This window comes from Zingiber officinale, chromosome 3B (assembly GCF_018446385.1).
Source record: "Zingiber officinale cultivar Zhangliang chromosome 3B, Zo_v1.1, whole genome shotgun sequence".
Taxonomy (NCBI): domain Eukaryota; kingdom Viridiplantae; phylum Streptophyta; class Magnoliopsida; order Zingiberales; family Zingiberaceae; genus Zingiber; species Zingiber officinale.
In genome coordinates, this window is record NC_055991.1 from 4,699,345 (window position 1) to 4,718,485 (window position 19,141).

The 19,141-nt window shown below is 39.9% G+C and overlaps 4 protein-coding genes across 9 annotated transcripts; 2 read left to right on the forward strand and 2 right to left on the reverse strand.

Moving 5' to 3' along the window:
- Window positions 1-1,347: 1,347 nt before the first annotated feature.
- Window positions 1,348-1,890, forward strand: LOC121967976. Its single transcript, XM_042518505.1, has one exon. It carries the CDS (start codon window positions 1,348-1,350, stop codon window positions 1,888-1,890), a length of 543 nt encoding a protein of 180 aa, XP_042374439.1.
- Window positions 1,891-2,888: 998 nt separating this feature from the next.
- Window positions 2,889-6,595, reverse strand: LOC122055614 (nuclear poly(A) polymerase 1-like). 3 transcript variants are annotated; one of them, XM_042617131.1, is made up of 11 exons: window positions 6,384-6,595; window positions 5,857-6,035; window positions 5,705-5,782; window positions 5,518-5,625; window positions 5,155-5,217; window positions 4,830-4,991; window positions 4,335-4,400; window positions 4,128-4,190; window positions 3,712-4,041; window positions 3,355-3,519; window positions 2,889-3,278 (listed from the first exon to the last, which is right to left on the reverse strand). In XM_042617131.1, exons 2-11 carry the CDS (start codon window positions 5,968-5,970, stop codon window positions 3,003-3,005), a joined length of 1,425 nt encoding a protein of 474 aa, XP_042473065.1. In that variant the 5' UTR covers window positions 5,971-6,035; window positions 6,384-6,595; the 3' UTR covers window positions 2,889-3,002. The 3 variants fall into 3 exon arrangements, with proteins under 3 accessions (XP_042473065.1, XP_042473063.1, XP_042473066.1); XM_042617129.1 differs by having other exon boundaries at window positions 4,335-4,448; XM_042617132.1 differs by lacking the exon at window positions 4,335-4,400.
- Window positions 6,596-6,758: 163 nt separating this feature from the next.
- LOC122055612 (LEAF RUST 10 DISEASE-RESISTANCE LOCUS RECEPTOR-LIKE PROTEIN KINASE-like 2.7) lies at window positions 6,759-10,155 on the reverse strand. The gene is made up of 4 exons (XM_042617124.1): window positions 9,296-10,155; window positions 8,449-8,481; window positions 8,287-8,316; window positions 6,759-8,199 (listed from the first exon to the last, which is right to left on the reverse strand). Exons 1-4 carry the CDS (start codon window positions 10,059-10,061, stop codon window positions 6,899-6,901), a joined length of 2,130 nt encoding a protein of 709 aa, XP_042473058.1. The 5' UTR covers window positions 10,062-10,155; the 3' UTR covers window positions 6,759-6,898.
- A 340-nt stretch (window positions 10,156-10,495) lies between these two features.
- LOC122055613 (rust resistance kinase Lr10-like) lies at window positions 10,496-12,839 on the forward strand. Of its 4 annotated transcripts, none has more exons than XM_042617127.1 (3): window positions 10,498-11,378; window positions 11,466-11,495; window positions 11,601-12,839. In XM_042617127.1, the coding sequence occupies exons 1-3, from the start codon at window positions 10,562-10,564 to the stop codon at window positions 12,692-12,694; spliced, it is 1,941 nt and encodes a 646-aa protein (XP_042473061.1). In that variant the 5' UTR covers window positions 10,498-10,561; the 3' UTR covers window positions 12,695-12,839. The 4 variants fall into 4 exon arrangements, with proteins under 4 accessions (XP_042473059.1, XP_042473060.1, XP_042473061.1 ...); XM_042617128.1 differs by having other exon boundaries at window positions 10,499-11,378; window positions 11,469-11,495; XM_042617125.1 differs by having other exon boundaries at window positions 10,496-11,378; window positions 11,466-12,839.
- Window positions 12,840-19,141: the final 6,302 nt, after the last annotated feature.

Consider the following 19,141-nt stretch of genomic DNA (forward strand, 5'->3'; position numbering starts at 1 on the left):
CTCGACAATTCTTCGACTCGTAGCAGAAATCAACCCCTGCTGATAGCCTGAGATTATCCGCTCAGGTTATCTTGACCGTAAGTTAAATTTAATTCAAAACAATTTAAATTCAACTAACATTATGTATATCTCCGATAACAAATTGTTTATATCCAATATTACATAATTAAAACTATACTTGGATCCAATAACACATATTGAGAAAGCTTGCTGAATATATCAATACTTTTTCCTTTGAATTTCAACTCTTTAAAAGTTTGAATTAACGCTAAATGAACATTGTCGTACCTTCAGTATTTATTATTACATCAATCACTTTTTGGCCATTAAATTACGCTTTTTTAGCTAAAACATTAAATATTATTACAAGCAAAAATCTGCACGATTCTAAAAAAAAATGAACTAGGACATTTGGAAGGGTCGTATAGGAATATGTATCCAACATGTGTACAGAGTAATAAATCTCTATATAAATTTTTATTATTCTGAACATCTGAACATGTGAGAATTGCTCAGGAATATTCACATGTAAAAACTAACAACCTCTATATAAACTTTTATTAATTTATACATCCATTCGATATATACTTTTTGGATGATCTTCGTGTGTCTGGACGTACGAAGCCCCTCTAAGACGTCCCGATTTCCACCAATAAATTTTTTAGACCGTAAATATATTTATTTTTTCTTGTCCGCGCCTCTAAATAAATTGGGCATAAAAACTAAGTACACCTATTGATAAAAATACACTTGACACGTGTAACGTCTTTTAGCCGTTGGCGGGGCTGGACGGCTCCTCTCATTCGGCTACGGCTGGAGATTCATCGGCGTTTACATTTATTGCGGATTTGCGGGTCGGTAGATGTGACCATTCCGGGCAAGGATTCAGGGACCGATCCAAATCAAAATTTGGCACCGAGCGTATTTTAAATGCTAATAGGGGTTGGCGGAATCCAACGGCGCAGGATGTGGTTGGGTCGGATCGCCAACCCTACCCACCGTTGATTTGGCATCAGTCAGTGGTCCGTTCGGCCGGCCGACCAGCAGCTCCCGTCGCGGAAATGTCCAGCTCATCGGGTGGTCCCACCGCGGACGGTAGCTCCGGATTTGAATCCAAATTCATAAAAATTGGACGAGGGAGACACTCCAATTTGTCCGCTGCTGCTTCTTCTCTTTCTTCCTCTGCTTTTAACACTTTGGTCCCTGTTGTATTATTATATTATATATTTCAGTACGGACTCGTCTTTTTTTCGGATCCGCCTCTTTTCACTATATAAAGCTGCTGCCGCTCCGCGTCTTCTGCCACCGTGTGCCGGAAACGAAGACTAGGTCTACAGGACGGGTCCGATGGAAGAATCCGGCGGCTGGAAGAGGGGCCGCGACGAGGGAGGGGAGGAGGGGAGCTCGCCGGAGGCCAAGCGCTTCCGCGACGATCTCCTCCGCAGCATCCTCGAAGGCGACGACGACGCCTCCGGAAGCGAGGTTGCTTCCGTCATGAAAAGTCTCGAGGAGGAAATCTCGCTCCCCTCCGCGCCGGTCCCGGGATTGGCGGCTTCCGACCAGCCCGACTTGGGGTACCTTCTCGAGGCCTCCGACGACGAGCTCGGCCTGCCGCCGGCGGCGTCGAGCTCGTCAGGCGAAGGGTGCGGCGCCTCCGAGGCGGCGATAGCCGTCGGAGATGGGGGAGAGGTGGATGGCGTTGAGTTTGGCCAGATCTGGGGGTTCGCTGACGAGATGGACGGATACAGTGGTCTCGGGTGCGGGATCCGGCCTGAGGATAAGGTGGAGGCGGCGGCGGCGGAGGGCCTGGTGTACGATGCTGGGCTCTTTAATTACTCCGACGATCTTTACGCGCCGTCCGATTTGCCGGAGTTCTCGTGGCGGTATTGAAGATTCCGGCGGCCGGGGAGGCTTTGGGGAAACGACAGTCTGTAAATTTTACGTTTAGATGGAAAAAAGAAACCGAAAGAAAAAAAAAATCTATATCTAAAAATTACAGAAATCAAACTCCTACTTTTCTTAAATTTCCCGAAGACATAAATCGATCGTGTACCTTGCTTTTTAAAATTCTTAAATTATTCTTAAAATATTCCTTCAAATCAAATTAATAATAATAAAACATATTTGGGTGAATAGTTTATTTCTATTATAATTTCTACTTTAAGTCTTTAACAAAGACTTTAACGGGGACGAAGTTCCTGGTTTAGTATCACTTAAGAATTATTCTAAGATAAAAAAAAAAAAAAAAAAAAAAAAAATTCCCTCGGAATGATCTAATAGTTAACATATGAAATGTTATCATCATAATATTGATAAAGTCAAGATAAATATTTCCTTTATGTGCTAATCATTATTTCAAATATTAATAGTCGTCCGTGATGTACGTCGTATTAAATATGTTGAGATAAAATTTTATTCACACTATTAAATTTTCATATGTAATTTGTCAACCTTTTAGTTTTGGGAGTATTCACACTATCAAAATTCTATTCACACTTGATCCGTGTTTAGAGGACTAGGGGCAGATCTAGCGAAGGATGGCGGATCTAGCGAAGGACGACATTGGTGGTCGCTTTCTTTATTAGTGATGGAACATCTAGTATTATGAGATTTTATCTATGAAGATAAAGAATATCATCCCTTATTTTCCGTATAAAAATAATCTTTTTGTATTTAAATTTCTGGATCGGTCACTTACCAAGGCCTTGATCCATTATAATGAATTATGATAGATAAAATTTAATGAATCCCACCTACTAAGCCTATGCCTAATCCTGATCCAGAGGTTCCCGCCTGACTAGGAAGCGGCATGAAACTTGTCATGGCGGATGGAACTTAACTTTCGACGAGTAAAATCACTATCTTTATCCATTATATTTAAACAAAGCTGACAGAAGAGTGCATTCTGGATTAGGCTATTAATTTGCAGTATTTATAAATAAGTCCATTATGTTTTAGAAATTACAAGTTTACCACCTCGAAATAACAAGAAGCCAAGATGGTCATACACCACCAGCGAAAACGAATGGTGGAACATTTCTTCGTTTTACGTGGCTAACTCGAATCTCCATTCCAGGTTTCCACAGAGTATACAGGCTGACAGAATGCTTAAACTCTTCCACAGTTGCCCTTATGTCAAATTGTCCACCTTCCTCTACCGCTACTCCTGGCTTTCTCTGAAGGCCCATAAAGTAACAGCAATGAAAAGGTCTAGATTTGTCTGAAAAATCACGTGGACAAGGGTGACACTGAAGCATGCCAAAAGTGTGCCTTTCAATCTGTAAAAGAAGTTCCAAGTTGTTAAAAACCAATTATTTAACAACCAAATACATATACTTCAGTTTAGTTGTTTACCTTTAGAGTCAATTTACAAAGACGCGATTCCACCCAACCTTTCCAGTTCCTAAGGTCCGAATCATTTTCAGCAGTCATTTCAATCTCCAGATAATTTTTGTAGGCTTCAAAAAAGGGATAAGGCTCAAACAGACGATCCCAGTCAGCTTTGCTAGCCTCCATTGCCTGACACATTGTCCACCATAAGACACTTTGAAGATAGATAAAACTTGTCAGCAAGATTGGTTAATTATGACATGGATACAGTTAATTAACTATAGTAAAACACTGGCTTACTACTGTAGACAACAGACATCAAATTCATGCAAATTTATATGCTATCAATTGGAAATAGTAAAGTTATATAACATAATTTACCTCACATATTTGATTTCCGCGTTGAAACTCTTCCATCATGACATGCAATGTGCTCGATGATACATTGTAGCTAGAATTCATACAAGGATATACAGGTGTTATTATGGGCATTTGGTGAAGTCTGTCTCTCATGTTTCTTCTTGGATCCCACATAGGAAGTCCGAGAGTACCCTCTTGAAGCTCACAAAGCATCACAGGATTTGGCCATCGCCACTGGGTGTAAACACGAAAAAAGCGTGATACCAGCATGCTTGGCAGTGCATTTGGGTACAATTGGCATATTCGAGCAACAAGTAATGCACAATCTATGCCACCAAGGAACCCTACAACCTGGCAAAAATTAAGGAAAAATAATGAGGAAAGACTATCGTGTGGTGAAGGAAAAAGATACCAATGTAAAATATTGATAAAGATACATTTGAGTATACTCCACGACGCTTTGCCCAAAACCTCATGCAGCGCAAAGTTGTGCGAAAATTCTGGAGCAAACAAAATAAAATGTATAGAATTTATAAGATCACACAAAAGTACAAACTGGGTAACTCAAAAGAAGGTATACATGTTTGCTATTTGTTTCACGGTTCATGATTTCTAAAATTCAGGGGGCTGTGGCAAAGTGGCACCTGAATATTTGGCACCAAGCGTAAAATTTGTTCAGTGTCTCTATACTGATTCAAACTGCGAACACTCTGCTCATCAACATTTTGTAATATTGAGTCATGTGAGATATCTAGGTCCTAAAAGGCAATAGATATGAGAAATTATAAAGAACTGAGAATATCGCAATGCTACAAAAGCACATTGAATTAGATTTAGTAATTCCAGAAAAGAAGAGATAGCCAGACACCAACGCGCATGCAATCAGTATAGGCGCCATAATAGGATCACACATAATGAAATACATAACTACTGAATATTTAAACTCTTTACGCAAGATATACCGAACTGCATCCCCAATTCTAACCCACTGCCACTAGCAAGTTAACATGAATTTATCATGGCAAGAGGATATGAAGACAAACTTTCTCAACCACCAAAGGAAAGGTTTGACACCATAAAACAGAATCTTCTTCACACAGTAAAAAAAAAGAACAGTTTGAAGGAAAAAAAGAACTTACTTCAGGAATGACCCAAAGTGATAGTTTAGCATATAGAAGATATATGGAAACTCCATTGAGCTTAAACTTCATTACAGGGACATAAGCATCTGGAAAAGGGTGCAGTTCTGTTACTTCTGGCATCTCATACAACATGTTATGCAGTTCTGTGAAGAAATCTTCCTGCAAAACCATTAAAACATTCAAACATAGGTTGTAGATACAAGTACTTATTTCAAATCTACAGCAACACAGCCATTAAGTTGTATACAAAATGCTCATGTCAAAAAAAGTGAAAAAACAAAATAACAATATCTAAAGATAGATATCAATCTATAAATCTTACTTCTCTAGTAACTTGTCGTGGACCTACACACAAAGTGTTTATATCCTCACCAGGCCCGTGCACCTAAGATTAAGAAAAAAAAGAGAGAAATTAGAGAGCATCACACATCATATAGAATAGGCACTAACTCAGAAATTTTCAAATGCTCTAACTATTTCAAATAAACAAAAATGTAAAAGTAAATTTGGAGCCTAATCCTCTCATTATCAATCACGGCCAAAATAACACAAAAAATGTATGAACCTTTCACAATAGTTCCTCATATCCTACTGGATAAAAATGGTTTCATGTGATGAAAATCGGTGTTTAACTAGCAGCAAAAGTGGCACAAAATTGCAGAATTTTATAGAAAGATGAGAGCACCCCAAGTCGGTAAGATCCAAAAGTAAATATCTTTGCATTTGCCTCTTGGACAGATACTTCATTGAATCCCTTAACCCTGCTAACTTTCTTTACCCAAAGCTTCACAATCTACAAAAACTCAAAAAACATTAATACCAGAAAAAAGAGGCGAAGAATATAAAAAAGGCATCAGTAATAGATGTCCAACCTGCTCCAATTTTTTCAGAACCTCTTCTCTGGAGACTGCTTCTTCCATACTTTCATACAACCCAACACGCTCAATATACTGATGAAAATATTACAACAACACAGTCATTGACAACAAGTTTAAGGGAAATCATCTGGTTTACAAGGTTGAACCTTTTCCAGCTCCTGTGTCTTGATGAGATCATACTCTGTCGGCCCACTCCACGTGATTGGCTCAGTGACCCCAAGATGACCATTAGTCTGTTTAACGACTCCAGAGTTCTCCATGGGTGATAGATAACCCTTGCTTGCCAAAAAGATCTAAAGTTTTATATTTCTGATATGCACCGTGCCTGGTCAATAGAATTACTGAACCAAATCAAAACCCTACACCTCTTGATTCAATTACAGGAAAAAAATTGAATTCTTAAAATATTTTTTATCCTAAATTTCAGACAATAAGCATCTAGAGATGAGACTATAACACCATCTAGGAATGACTACTTACAAATGCAAAGACACAAGCAATCCATTCAGTTCAAATGGAGACTTATTTCAAGATATTGATATCAAAGCCTAAGCACAACAATGCACCCAAAACTAAATAACCATCAACAAGATTTTTTTTTTTTAAAAAAAAAACTGAACCAAATATCAGACAATTGAAGAAAATAGAAGAGATCCTCTGGAAGAAAACTTGCCGCGATGGCGTTGCTTCTCGCACCCTTGCTCAGCCTCGCCGATGGGAATCGCTGGCGACGCCGATCTAGTCTTCCCAGTGGATAAATCGAAGGAGAAGGCGGAGAACTCTAGCGAAATGGGGGAGAATGATCCAGGGAGAATGACGGCGAAGACCAAGAGGCGAGTTGTAGTATAAGACGAAAAGACCGGGTTGATCTAGCTGAAGTCGTTGGGTGGTAAAATAGCTTTGTTTTTTTCAAGTGAAATAAATAATTTGAACTAAATTCAATATAATAATTCCTTGAGAAAAAATAATAACAAATTATTTTTAAAAAATATATATAATTTTTATAATACAATTCATTTAGATAAGATATGAAAGATACATCTTTTCTCATCTCTCTTCTCAAACCCTTGCTCATGTTGGATTCTTTATTGAACAACATTCTTGTCTGAAACAACATCTAATTAAACATATCGAAACATTGCGTTGACATCATGAAAGAACATCTATCTATATTTACTTGCTCTAAATTTAAACATCTAAAGGTGTATCGTTCATGTAGTCACTAGAGCAGCTATGTTCAAGCATATCTGAACTCTCTGAGCTTTCGGTCTCAGTGATCTCTACCATTTCAATTTCTGATGGAAACAAAAGGGAAGGCTTCGGTGGCAATGCCAGATCTTCCAAACCCCCTTCCAACAGCTCTACAACTTTATGCATAGAAGGCCGATCGTCTGGCTTTATTTGTATGCACCACAATCCTACAATTGCTAGCTTTTTCGCCAACACTGATTCGATTTCTTCTATTTCAACATCAATTATTATGTCCTCACCTTTCAGCACCTGATCATAGAGCCAAGCAGGGAAGTAGAACTCACTCGACTGTTCCTCAATAGCAACCACTTGTGGTTCATTGATGGCCCCTATGATCTCCAAAATCATCCTTCCGAAGCTGTAAACATCAGACTTATAGGAGATGCGTCCTAAGCTTCTATACATCAGTTCAGGCGCAATGAAACCAAAAGTCCCTTTGGGAGTAGACACTGAGACCGCACTCTTTCCAGCCGGGTAGAGCTTTGCTAATCCAAAGTCTGAAATCTTTGGTGTGAAACTTGCATCAAGTAGAATGTTGTGAGGCTTGATGTCAAAATGAAGAATCTGCATTTCGCAACCGCGGTGCAGATACTCGATCCCTCGAGCTACTCCAAGAGCAATGTCATACATTTTTTCTAGCCCAAGAGCACTAATTGTAGTTTGTTCTTGTCGCTTGGTGTAGATGTACTTGTCCAAAGAACCATTTTGCATGTAATCATATACTAGTGCCCTTTTGGATCCCTCGTAGCAAAAGCCTATGAGACGGACCACATTGACATGGTGAACCCTTCCGATCGTTGCAACCTCGTTGATGAATTCTTCGCCGTTGTTGTCTCTCGACTTGCCTAACATCTTCACGGCAACCATGTGACCATTAGTGAGTGTACCTTTATAGACAGTTCCAAATCCTCCTTGTCCTAGTTTTGACTTGAAGCCTCTTGTCATCTTCTTGATACTGCTGTAGGAGTACCTAGTTGGAGTTAGATTCTTGTACTTTGCAAGAAATAGCTCGATCTTTTCATTCTTTTTGAGATATTTCTTCCATAGATTCTTGTACTTTTGAAGAAACAAATCAATCTTTTCATGCCTTTTGAGATACTCCTTCCATAGATTCTTGTACTTTTCAAGAAATAGCTGGACCTTTTCATTTTTTTTGAGATATTCCTTCCACAATTTATAGAACAAGTAGGAGAGTAGGCACAACATTCCTGGTGCACCTCGAATAGCCCAAACAAGACCTAAATGAAACATAAAAATTTGAATTCGTCCATATATATTACATATTTCAGAGGTAGATCATGTAGGCATATCTTCAAGAATTATACCTGCTATTTCGAAGAACTTCAATGCATTATCTGAGTATGTGAGAATCAACATGCACATTTTTAAAAGATTGATTAGATAATATGCTAAAATTTAGTTTTTTTGCAGCAATTTCAAAAGTTAGAAAAGAAAGCATAAGCATAGTCAGCTTATTGAAGCATTACCTCTTAGTAGTCTTCTCAAGTCATTAAAGAAACCTACAAGTTGAAATTGAAATCAATAATTGATATGCAATTCAAACGGGATGATTTATTTTTCATTATTTTGCATCATTACTAGAGATGGAGAATTGATCAGCTAAATTACATGCATTTAATTCGACTGATCCAAATTAGTTGTATATAAAAATTGAAGCTTACAAGATTTGACTGACCATCTCTAAGCTCAAACTCACTAATTCCACTGACCTGACAAGTCTAACCAACCATCTAGATGCAATCTATCCAACTAATGATTTGCTTAGATTAACTAGTTCACTGATCTAATAGGCCAGCAAGACTCACACAATCAATCCACTCAGCTTGATTGGACCAGAGCTAAGAAAATTAATTGGCTAGATTGATAATTTATTAATATTATGAAAATAGAATGGAGTTTTTCAACTCTTAAAATAAGAAATAGATTTCACTTCAATTGTAGATTCATAAGAAAAACCAATCATTTTGATTATCTATACAATAGATGGACTACAATAGATTATTCATTGCAAGGGATGATTCCACCTCAAATTCCACCTAATCCATGGGGTGTTGGCTAAGTTTTTCTTTTCCTTTTGTATTTCTATTCTTATTTTCTTCAATTTATGCCTAATGTCATTGCCTTGCATGTTAATTTACTTTTAGATTCCCAATCATCTAACATTTTGAACTAACATTATACTTTAAAGAGATGTATCAACTAGATAGATTTTAAATATCTTAATCTTAAAGCTACAGAAAGCTGTGCTTGTAAAAGATTTTTAAAAAATGTACAGTGACAGAGGCTAAGCAAGAAGTTGGTTAAACTGCTTACAGTGCTTGGATTGGAATGCGCTGTGGCAAGGATTATAACACCAGTCTGAATCATCATAATCATAAAAAGACTCGAGATATATGCAGCTTCCACCAGCGTCTTCACATATGGGGCACTGGAAAGCCTTCCAAGAAACTTGAAAACCAAGAACTAAAGCAGTGGACCAGATGTCCAAATAGGAAGCCCCGACTTCAATGGAAGAATCTTCTTCCACTAAAATATAAGAGTAGCTACAGAACCGTCTGTAGTCGGGTACGGACGTGTCTTGAAGCCTAACATAGTGGTGCTCATCGGTGGAGTCTACAGTGCAAGGGCTTGTCGTTAAATATGACGTATCATCATTTACTGGCTGCTGGCAAATCACGAACGAGACGACAGTTGTACTTGGATATGGGATGTAGTTGATATCATATCTATCCACCGATGAAGATAAAGAGATTGGCCAAGAAGAGCAGTTGTTGATGCGTAGACCAGGATCGAGCAGTCTCATGGTTTGGTTGTGGTATGAGATTGATACAACTTGAAAATTTTGGCTGCTGTAGTTTACGAGGGTGCGGTTGTGCTGGCAGAGCAGCTCGTACTGGGGCATCCCGCAGTGGCTTGGATCATCCGGAAGCCGGAAGGGGTAGCTGATATTGGTGATGCTGCCACATGAAGAAACACACTCACTTCCTTCGATGGAGGTGCAAAACCCCAAAAAGAGGATGAAGAGAAAGGAAGAGGAAACAACTACAAGGAGAAGGAGTGGTGGACTTTTGTGATTCATGTTCAGAGGAGATTTCAATCAAACAACTATGGAAGTAGGAGATGATAATAATACAGAGGTAAGCGCCACAATTTGGATGTAAGAGTAATTAGAGAACTAAATACTGGAAGCAGATAAATAATGGACTAGTTTAGTAAGCAAATTCAAAGTCAAGCAAACTTGAGCCAAATCAATCCGATTAGTTTTCCACTCATAGTCAATCAAACGAGTAGAACCAATTCCACACGGAGCCCATCAAACAAGCAGGTGGACTATCTTAGAGCGCAAATACAGAGTCAGCCAAACAAATAAATCAAATAAAATTAATTTTCCACGGAGCCAATCGAGCAAGTAGAATTGTTCTACATGGAGCTAAATATCAAACAAGCAGAAGTCAGATCACGCGCTCTTGAGTTGACTTATGTTCAGCAAGAAGTGGTCAGTAATATCCGTCTTATATCAGCCATCAGCCATGCTTTGGAAGTTGGAACAAAGAAAAAGGAGGTCAGGCTTGCAATCTCATGGAGGTTCTCTCCGCTTTCTTCCCTGTCATCCTCATTCTATTTATCAGCAGCAGCAGCATCCAGACCTGGTGTTTCATGTACCCAAGCCAGAATGATTGCTTGTTTCCATTTGGGAATGGCGATTGTGTCCAAATAAGCTTCCCTTTCCGACTCAGTGATCAGTCAGAGTCATGTGGGTATCCAGGGTTTGAGCTCTACTACCAGCACGAGGGCGAGGGCGAATCAGTAATGCTCAATCTTCAATCTCTTCAGCCGTTTAGAGTTTTTGATATAGATTACGATTGGCAACTCCTCTTTGTCTCTGACCCAGGCGGATGCCTCTTCACAAGACTTCTCAATCTTAGTCTCTTATCATCGCCTTTCCGTCTTCTCAATTCAACAAATCATAATCGATATCAGTTACGTTGTTATGGCAACCGCGCCTTTTATCAGGCACAATATTATAGATATAGGACAGATGATAATTTCTATAAGCCTGTTAATTGTTCATTAAATGCATCATCGTATGGTTACTCTTTCGTTGAAGTCCCTTGTGCGAGACATCTTCCTGGCTACTACTACTGGGCCACGGATAGCTTGTCCCCGGAAGTGCTTGCACAATTCCAGTGTAAAGTATTGACAGACGAGAAATTTTTTATAACCACAAACTTCTATAGACCACAACAACAAATTTTGATCCTGATATGGGATCAACCAAACCGTAGACATTACCATGGTGGTTGTAGACTCAACATGACAAGCAAAGACAGCGAATGCTATGCCCAGACACCGAATTATCCTCCGTCATTCATTCTTGATCAAAATTTTGGCAAAGGTAATTATTATTGTTATTATTATTTCCACTTATGAGCGATTGGATGACATCTCTGCTAGCAAATTTAATCAAATTTACTTCTCTCAGCAGCTTCCCGAGTAAGGAATCTGATCATAGGCGAGTTCCTCCCTCTTCGATCCCTACTATTTGATTTACATGCATGCACAAACAAATACTTAAACTCTAAATCATTGATCCATCTATTTAATTTTACCCCTGCAGGTCTTGTCATTTCGATAACTTTTGTGGTCGTAGCAATCATATACATAGTTCTGATAACCCACAGAATGTCAATTAGCAAGATGAAGGATAAGAAAAACCTCAAGATTGAAAATTTCTTGAAGGAGTACAAGCACATGAAACCGACAAGGTATTCCTATTCTCAACTCAAGAAAATGGCAGACAACTTCAAGGTAAAACTAGGCCAAGGAGCCCACGGCAGTGTGTTCGAAGGGAAGCTACCCAACGGATTGCCCATGGCTGTTAAGGTTCTTGACAATCAAACTCTAAGTGGAGAGGAGTTCACCAACGAGATTGACACAATTGGGAGGATCCACCATATCAACATCGTTCGCCTGTTAGGATTCTGCGTCGAGGGGTCTGCAAGGGCACTGATCTACGAGTTCATGCCAAATGAATCACTAGAAAAGTACATAGCCATGGAAGAGGGAAAGAACGTGTCCGTCTTCTCTTGGACCAAGCTGCACGAAATCAGCATGGGCATAGCTCTGGGGATGGAGTATCTTCACCAGGGATGCGACCAACGAATCCTTCACCTCGACATCAAGCCACAAAACATCTTGCTCGACCAAGAATTCAACCCAAAGATATCCGATTTCGGGCTGGCAAAATTGTGCTCCAAGGAGAGGAGCCTCGTGTCCATGACTGCGGTCAGGGGCACCGTCGGCTATATAGCGCCAGAGGTTTTCTTAGGCAGCAACAGCACAGTTTCGCACAAGTCCGACGTCTATAGCTTCGGAATTCTGCTGCTGGAAATGATTGGTGGAAGGAGAAAGATGGATGAATCGGACGAAAGTTCTCGCCAAATTTACTTCCCGGAGTGGATCTATCAGCAGTTAAAGCAAGGGGGAGAGCTAGGATTGGTCACTGACACGGATGAAGACGTTGAGATTGCAAAGAAGCTGACGAAGATTGCGTTGTGGTGCGCGCAATGGAGACCAGTGGAACGGCCATCCATGAAGCTGGTAGTTCAAATGCTGGGAGCAAGCCAGGAAAACTTGCCGATGCCGCCTAATCCCTTCGCTTCTTGTCTGGAGGAAAAGATTCTGGATTGCATAGATATCGTAGAGGAATAAAAGGTTGCTTACGGATTGATGAATGTAAGAGAGAGAAATTATGTATGCATATGGACTGCCTTAATGTACTCTGTTTGTATAAGTTTCTTTGTCAAAAATGTTTGAAGAAACTTGATAAGAAATCAATGTTGGTTATTATCTTTAATTTGTAGACTTAATTGTGAGTTGTGTATACGAGTAAAATTAAATCTATTAAAGTAATAAAATTTAAGTTTATTAGATTTCAAGTTATCAGATGTGGATTGAATGTGTAAAACTTTAGCCCAATTCGTTATCATTTATACTTTGATAATGGATTGATTGCCTATATAAGGGGAGTTTCTCAAGCGTTTAGGGTATCATCTTTGAGACGTTTTTTCGTTTCCAATTAACGAAGAGGATTTGACGCCGTCAATCATAATCCCCTTAGAGGACCAATCTTCTCTTGCTTCCACTACTTTTTCCTTAGGATTTCTGGATCGTTTAGATGACGCCGGAGACAAAGACAATGACTCTTCAATTATGTTTCTTGTCTTTTGTTTATGTTTTTTTTTTTCTTTGTCATGCTTTCATTGAAACTAGATTCATGCTGATGTTCTTGTTTTTCCTATTATGAGTTCTTATTTTGTTTCATAGAATTCATATGGTTTTGGGATTTATGAAAACCTTTTCAATTGGTATCATTACTAAGGCTCTGTTTCTTCAATTTCATGATAATACAGTTTAGGTTTTTCTTCAATTTATTGTGCTCATACTAGATTAGGTTTTGCTAGTATACAACATGTTTAATCGTTGAAATGCTTCAATCAGAAAACCTAGGAAAGGCTTGCTCTTCTATGTGAAGAATTGCCACGTTCGATCCATTTTAGGTCAAAACTGCGACTGTGTAATGGATCACCTTGGTCAGGCAATCGATTATCGAGTCTAAAATTATGAACAGAACCAAGCCGAATCAATTTCCCAATTGATTCAGTTGACACCAATCGATTAGCATGATTGACTTATGATCCAGTATGGAATCTGAGTCAAACAAAGGTCGGATGAGCTATCGCTGGTGTTGATGGAAAGTCAACTATGACACCTTTATCGTAGGTGCCCCGGAGAAAGGACCCCCACGTGGCGCTAATGGACGACGATAACTAAGCCGACAGTACTTGAGCTCTACGCGCACTCAGACAAGCACACAGAACGTTAAAGGCCAGAAACCAGGGGAAAAGACCCTGGAGCAGGCCCTCCGACGCTCAAGTCAGGTACTTTTTCCCCATAGGAACAGTGTACGAAGGAGAAAGAAAAAGTAGAAGACAAGTGTGAATGTGCGAGAGAGCGTATCTGCTCAAGGGAGAGAACCTCCCTTTTTATATGACAGTGCGTACCTTTGGAGTCTGACTGATGTCAGGGAATGTCGGGTGTCAGGATTTGTCTGGTGATGGAGGACGTGAGACACCCTTTTGTGGATTGGAAGAAGGTTCCAATCGCAAATGACGGCAGACCATTGAAATATTCCCTAACATATAACAGTTATTCTCTAACAAGCGGTTACGATTCCCTGATCTTGTTGTCATGTAGCGTCTTCTGTCCCGCTCGGATATAACTAGGGCAGCTCAGTATAATCGAGATGATTCCCTGATCTTGTTATCGTGTAGTGTCTTCTGTCTCGCCCGGGTATGACTAGGGTAGCTCGGTATGATCGGGAGTTGACCTATTGAGAGAATCAGGCCTAGATATAACCGAGCTGTGAAAACCAAACCCGGTAGAGCAGGTCAGGACTCACCCCGATTGCACATCCTGATTCAGATCTGGGATCCTGATATGTAAGCACCCGACCAGACATTATGCGTCTGACGACACCAGGCGGTCCCACCTCTTCTTTCCCTAGTTGCTGACTGCCACGTTCTCTTGACTGTTGACTGCCACATCCCCTTGACTTATAACTGTCATATCCTCTTGACTTCTGACTGCCACGTCCCCTTGACTTCTGACCGTCACGTCTCCTTGACTCCCGACAACTGGGTCCTACCATTATGCACCATATCACAAGCCTCCCCCTAAGTCTAGTCGAAGGAGGTTCAGGTCCGACTGACTAGACCAAGTCCCTGGTTTTATTTACTTCGCCATGACAACTACACATGTTGCTCCTTTCCTTCCTAGCACTCTCCTTCTTTATACTGATCTCAAGGGGTGGTTAAGGAAGGCTCTGCTTGTTGATGACCCGCTCGGGAGCGAGAGTGTGGAAAGCTGACCCATTATCTATTAAGTATGAGAGTATGCTTGCTTATAACTCACGTTGGGGTGAGAGTCTGGAATCTCGACCAAGAGGTCGTTGGACGTAAGAGCATGCTCACTTATAAATCGCGCTGAGATGAGAGTTTGGAGGTGTGAGAGCATGCTCACCTATAACTCGCGTTGGGGCAAGAGTCTGGAGTCCCGACCGAGAGGTCATTGGGCATGAGAGCATGCTCACTTTGAACTCACGCTGAGGCGAGAGTCTGAAGGCGTGAGAGCATGCTCACTTATCACTCACGCTGGGGCGAGAGTTTGGAATCCCGACCGAGAGGTCGTTGGGCGTGAGAGTATCCTCACTTATAACTTGTGTTGGGGCGAGATTCTAGAGTCTTGAGAGCATGCTCACTTATAACTCGTGTTGGGCCGAGAGTCTGGAGGCGTGAGAGCATACTCACTTATAACTCGCGCTAGGGCGAGAGTTTGGAGTCGTGAGAGTATGCTCACTTATAACTCGCGTTGGGATGAGAGCCTGGAATCCTAGCCGAGAGGTCGTTGGGCGTGAGACCATGCTCACTTATAACTCGCGCTGGGACGAGAGTCTGAAGGCGTGAGAGCATGCTCACTTATGACTCACGCTAGGGCGAGAGTCTGGAGTCCCGACCGAGAGGTCGTTGGGCATGAGAATATGCTCACTTATAACTCGCGCTGAGACGAGAGTCTGGAGTCCCGACCGAGAGGTCGTTGGGCATGAGAGCATGCTCACTTATAACTCGTGCTGGGGTGAGAGTCTGGAGTCATGAGAGCATGCTCACTTATAACTCGTGCTGGGGTGAGAGTCTGGAGTCATGAGAGTATGCTCACTTATAACTTGTGCTGGGGCGAGAGTCTGGAATCCCGACTGAGAGGTCGTTGGGCGTGAGAGCATGCTCACTTATAACTCACATTGGGGCAAGAGTTTGGAGGCGTGAGATCATATTCACTTATAACTTGTTTTGGGGTGAGAGTCTGGAGTCGTAAGAGCATGCTCACTTATAACTAGAGCTGGGGCGATAGTTTAGAATCTCGACCGAGAGGTCGTTGGGCATGAGAGCATGCTCACTTATAACTTGTGCTGGGGTGAGAGTCTGGAGGCGTGAGAGCAAACTCACTTATAACTCACGTTGGGGTGAGAGTCTGGAGTCGTGAGAGCATGCTCACTTATAACTCATGCTGGGACGAGAGTCTGGAGTCCCGACCGAGAGGTTGTTGGGCGTGAGAGCATACTCACTTATAACTCGCGCCGAGGCGAAAGTCTGGAGGCGTGAGAGCATGCTCACCTGTAACTCACGTTGGGGTGAGAGTCTAGAGGCGTGAGAGCAGACTCACTTATAACTCGCGCTGGGACGAGAGTCTGGAGTCCCGATCGAGAGGTCGTTGGGCATGAGAGCATGCTCACTTATAACTCGCGCTAAGGCGAGAGTCTGGAGGCATGAGAGCATACTCACTTATAACTCGCGCTGGGGCGAGAGTCTGGAGTCTTGACCGAGAGGTAGTTGGGCATGTGAGCATGTTCACTTATAACTCACGCTGGGGCGAGAGTCTAGAGGCGTGAGAGCATGTTCACTTATAACTTGCGCTGGGGCGAGAGTCTGGAGGTGTGAGAGCATGCTCACTTATAACTCACGCTGGGGCGAGAGTCCAGAATCCTAACTGAGAGGTGGTCTAGAAGCATGACCGTAAACTGGTCTAGAAGCTTGACTAGGAGCTGGTCTGGAATCCTGAACTACACATGGTCTGAAGATCTGGCCGGGAAGTGATATGGAGGCCTGATCGGAAAGTGATCTGGAGGCATGACCAAGAAGTGATCTGGAAGCTTGACCGAGAAGTGGTTCGGATGAGCAGCATTTGTGGCCAAACAATGACGTTTGGAAACTTTTCAAATTACCTAAAGGTTTAAAATCTGTTGGTTATAAATGGATATTTAAAATCAAACGAGATTCATGGGGCATTATCAAAAAGTCTAAGACTCATCTTGTTGTCAAATGCTCCACTCAGAAAGAAGACATTGATTATAAGGAGACTTTCTCACCTGTGTCAACGAAAGACTCTCTTAGGATAATCATGACACTTGTAACTTATTATGATTTAGAGTCACACAAAATGAACGTAAAAATTGCATTCCTCAATGGAGATATTAAGGAGTCTATTTATATGATACAGCTAGAGAACTTTCAATCCTCAAACTCAAAGCACCTAGTATGGACTCAAAGAAGTCCATTTATGATTTAAAATAGGTGTCCCATCAGTGATACTGAAAATTTGATCAAATGGTCAACTCTTTTGGATTTAGAAAAAATCCTGTTGATCAGTGCATATATGTCAAGTTCAGTAAGAGCAAGTTTGTTATACTTTTTCGATTTGTGGATGACATATTGCTTGCAAGTAATAATAAGAATCTGCTGCATGAAATCAAATCATTTCTATTCAGTATTTTTGAAATAAAATATCTTATTGAAACATCTTTTGTTTTAAACATATAGATCTGTCGTGATTGTTCAACAGGCATTAATGGACTTTCATAACAAATCTATATTGAAAAGTTGTTTATAAGGTATGACATACAAAATTATGCATCTGGTGACACACCTGTATCTAAAGGTGACAAATTCAATTTATAACAATGTCCACGTCTTGAACTTGAAATAAAGGAGATGAAACAATTCCTTTATGCATCAGATGTGGAAAGTCTCATGTATTCACAGGTTTGTACCCAACTAGATATAGTATTTATTGTGGGGATGTTAGATAAATATGTTAGTAATTCAAGGTCGTCGTATTAGAAAGCAGTAAAGAGAGTTGCAAAGAACTAAAGAATACATGCTCACATATCAAAGGTCAGATCATTTGGAGGTGATTGGATATTCAAACTTCAATTTTGTCAGATACTTGTATAACAGAAGGTCCATTTTAGGCTATATTTTTATACTTGTTGGAGGGGCTATATCTTGGAAGAACGTCAAACAAACGCTAGTAGTCACTTCTATCATGAATGTAGAATTGGTAGTATGTTACGAAGTATTTAATCACGGAATTTGATTGTGGAACTTATCATAGTGTTGTAGATCATTGATGGCATTGATAGATCATTGAGGATTAACTGTGATAATAAAGCCATAAAATTATATGTCAAGAATAACCACAGTTCGTTGAAGTCCAAGTACATCAACATCAAATTTCTGACGATTAAAGAAAGAGTTGAGATTCGTCAGGTCATGATAAAGTACATCAGCATAGATTCTATGCTAGCAGATTTACTCACTAAGTATTTAAGGTGTTTCATATGCATGTTGTGGATATGAAAGTTCTTCTTATGGTAGAAAAATTCATCTAGTAGGAATTTGTATTGCTCTATAATTTTTTGAAAAATATTTTATTTTGATTATTATACGTACTTAAGTTTAAAATCAGTAATCAGTATTCTGTTTGTTTATTTGACAGTGAAATAAAATATTATGATTACTATTACTGTTTAACATTTTGTGTTTATAAATATGATATGAATTTCATTAGGAATTATAAGGCTTAGATCCTGATTTACTAATTGTATTTTAGCATAAAGTTTTAGCAAATATGTTCCGACCCTTTTAGGTTATTCAAGATCAGTTGAAAGTTGATATGTACTGATCACATCTTATGTAATTTTCACATTACACATCTATATCTTGATCTATGTCATTGATAATATTGATATTGTGATTACTATTATGGCTTGTTACATACATATATAATAGCTATAACCTCTTTAGTCATATATCATTAAAGTTAATAGATCAGATTATTTACAGGGATATTCTATACCCATGAAATTTGATATCAACTAAAATTTTAATTGTATTTTATATACAACTCATAAATAACTCAAATGAGAGATTATTGGTTATTATCTCTAATTTATGGATTTAATAGTAAGTTATCCATATGAGTATAAATTAAACTTATTAAAGTGATCTAACTTAAGATTATTGAATTTTGGATTATCGGATGTGAATTGAATAGGTAGAATTTTTTAACCCGATCCATTCTCATTAGTAGGTGATAATAAATTAGTTATCTATGTAAAAAAGGTTCTCAATAATTTAGTGCATCATCTATAACTTTGAGACGTCTTTATTCCCTATTCGTATAAAGAGGATTCAGTATCATCAATTTTAATCTCCTTGAAAGATCTGTCTTCTTCCACAGGAGTTCCTGAATCGCTTAAACAAT

Bases quoted from the DNA above. Each gene is read 5' to 3' on its own strand.
- LOC121967976 (XM_042518505.1), top strand. From the start codon at position 1,348: ATGGAAGAATCCGGCGGCTGGAAGAGGGGCCGCGACGAGGGAGGGGAG.
- LOC122055614 (XM_042617129.1), bottom strand. From the start codon at position 5,970: ATGGAGAACTCTGGAGTCGTTAAACAGACTAATGGTCATCTTGGGGTC. The intron at 4,449-4,829 runs GTAAGTTCTTTT...ATTGCCTTTTAG, and splicing joins CACTTTGGGTCATTCCTGAA to GACCTAGATATCTCACATGA. The intron at 4,191-4,334 runs GTGCCACTTTGC...TGTTTGCTCCAG, and splicing joins GCTTGGTGCCAAATATTCAG to AATTTTCGCACAACTTTGCG.
- LOC122055612 (XM_042617124.1), bottom strand. From the start codon at position 10,061: ATGAATCACAAAAGTCCACCACTCCTTCTCCTTGTAGTTGTTTCCTCT. The intron at 8,482-9,295 runs GTAAGCAGTTTA...TTCAACTTGTAG, and splicing joins CGCATTCCAATCCAAGCACT to GTTTCTTTAATGACTTGAGA. The intron at 8,200-8,286 runs GTATAATTCTTG...TGTTTCATTTAG, and splicing joins GAAGTTCTTCGAAATAGCAG to GTCTTGTTTGGGCTATTCGA.
- LOC122055613 (XM_042617125.1), top strand. From the start codon at position 10,562: ATGGAGGTTCTCTCCGCTTTCTTCCCTGTCATCCTCATTCTATTTATC. The intron at 11,379-11,465 runs GTAATTATTATT...TACTTCTCTCAG, and splicing joins TGATCAAAATTTTGGCAAAG to CAGCTTCCCGAGTAAGGAAT.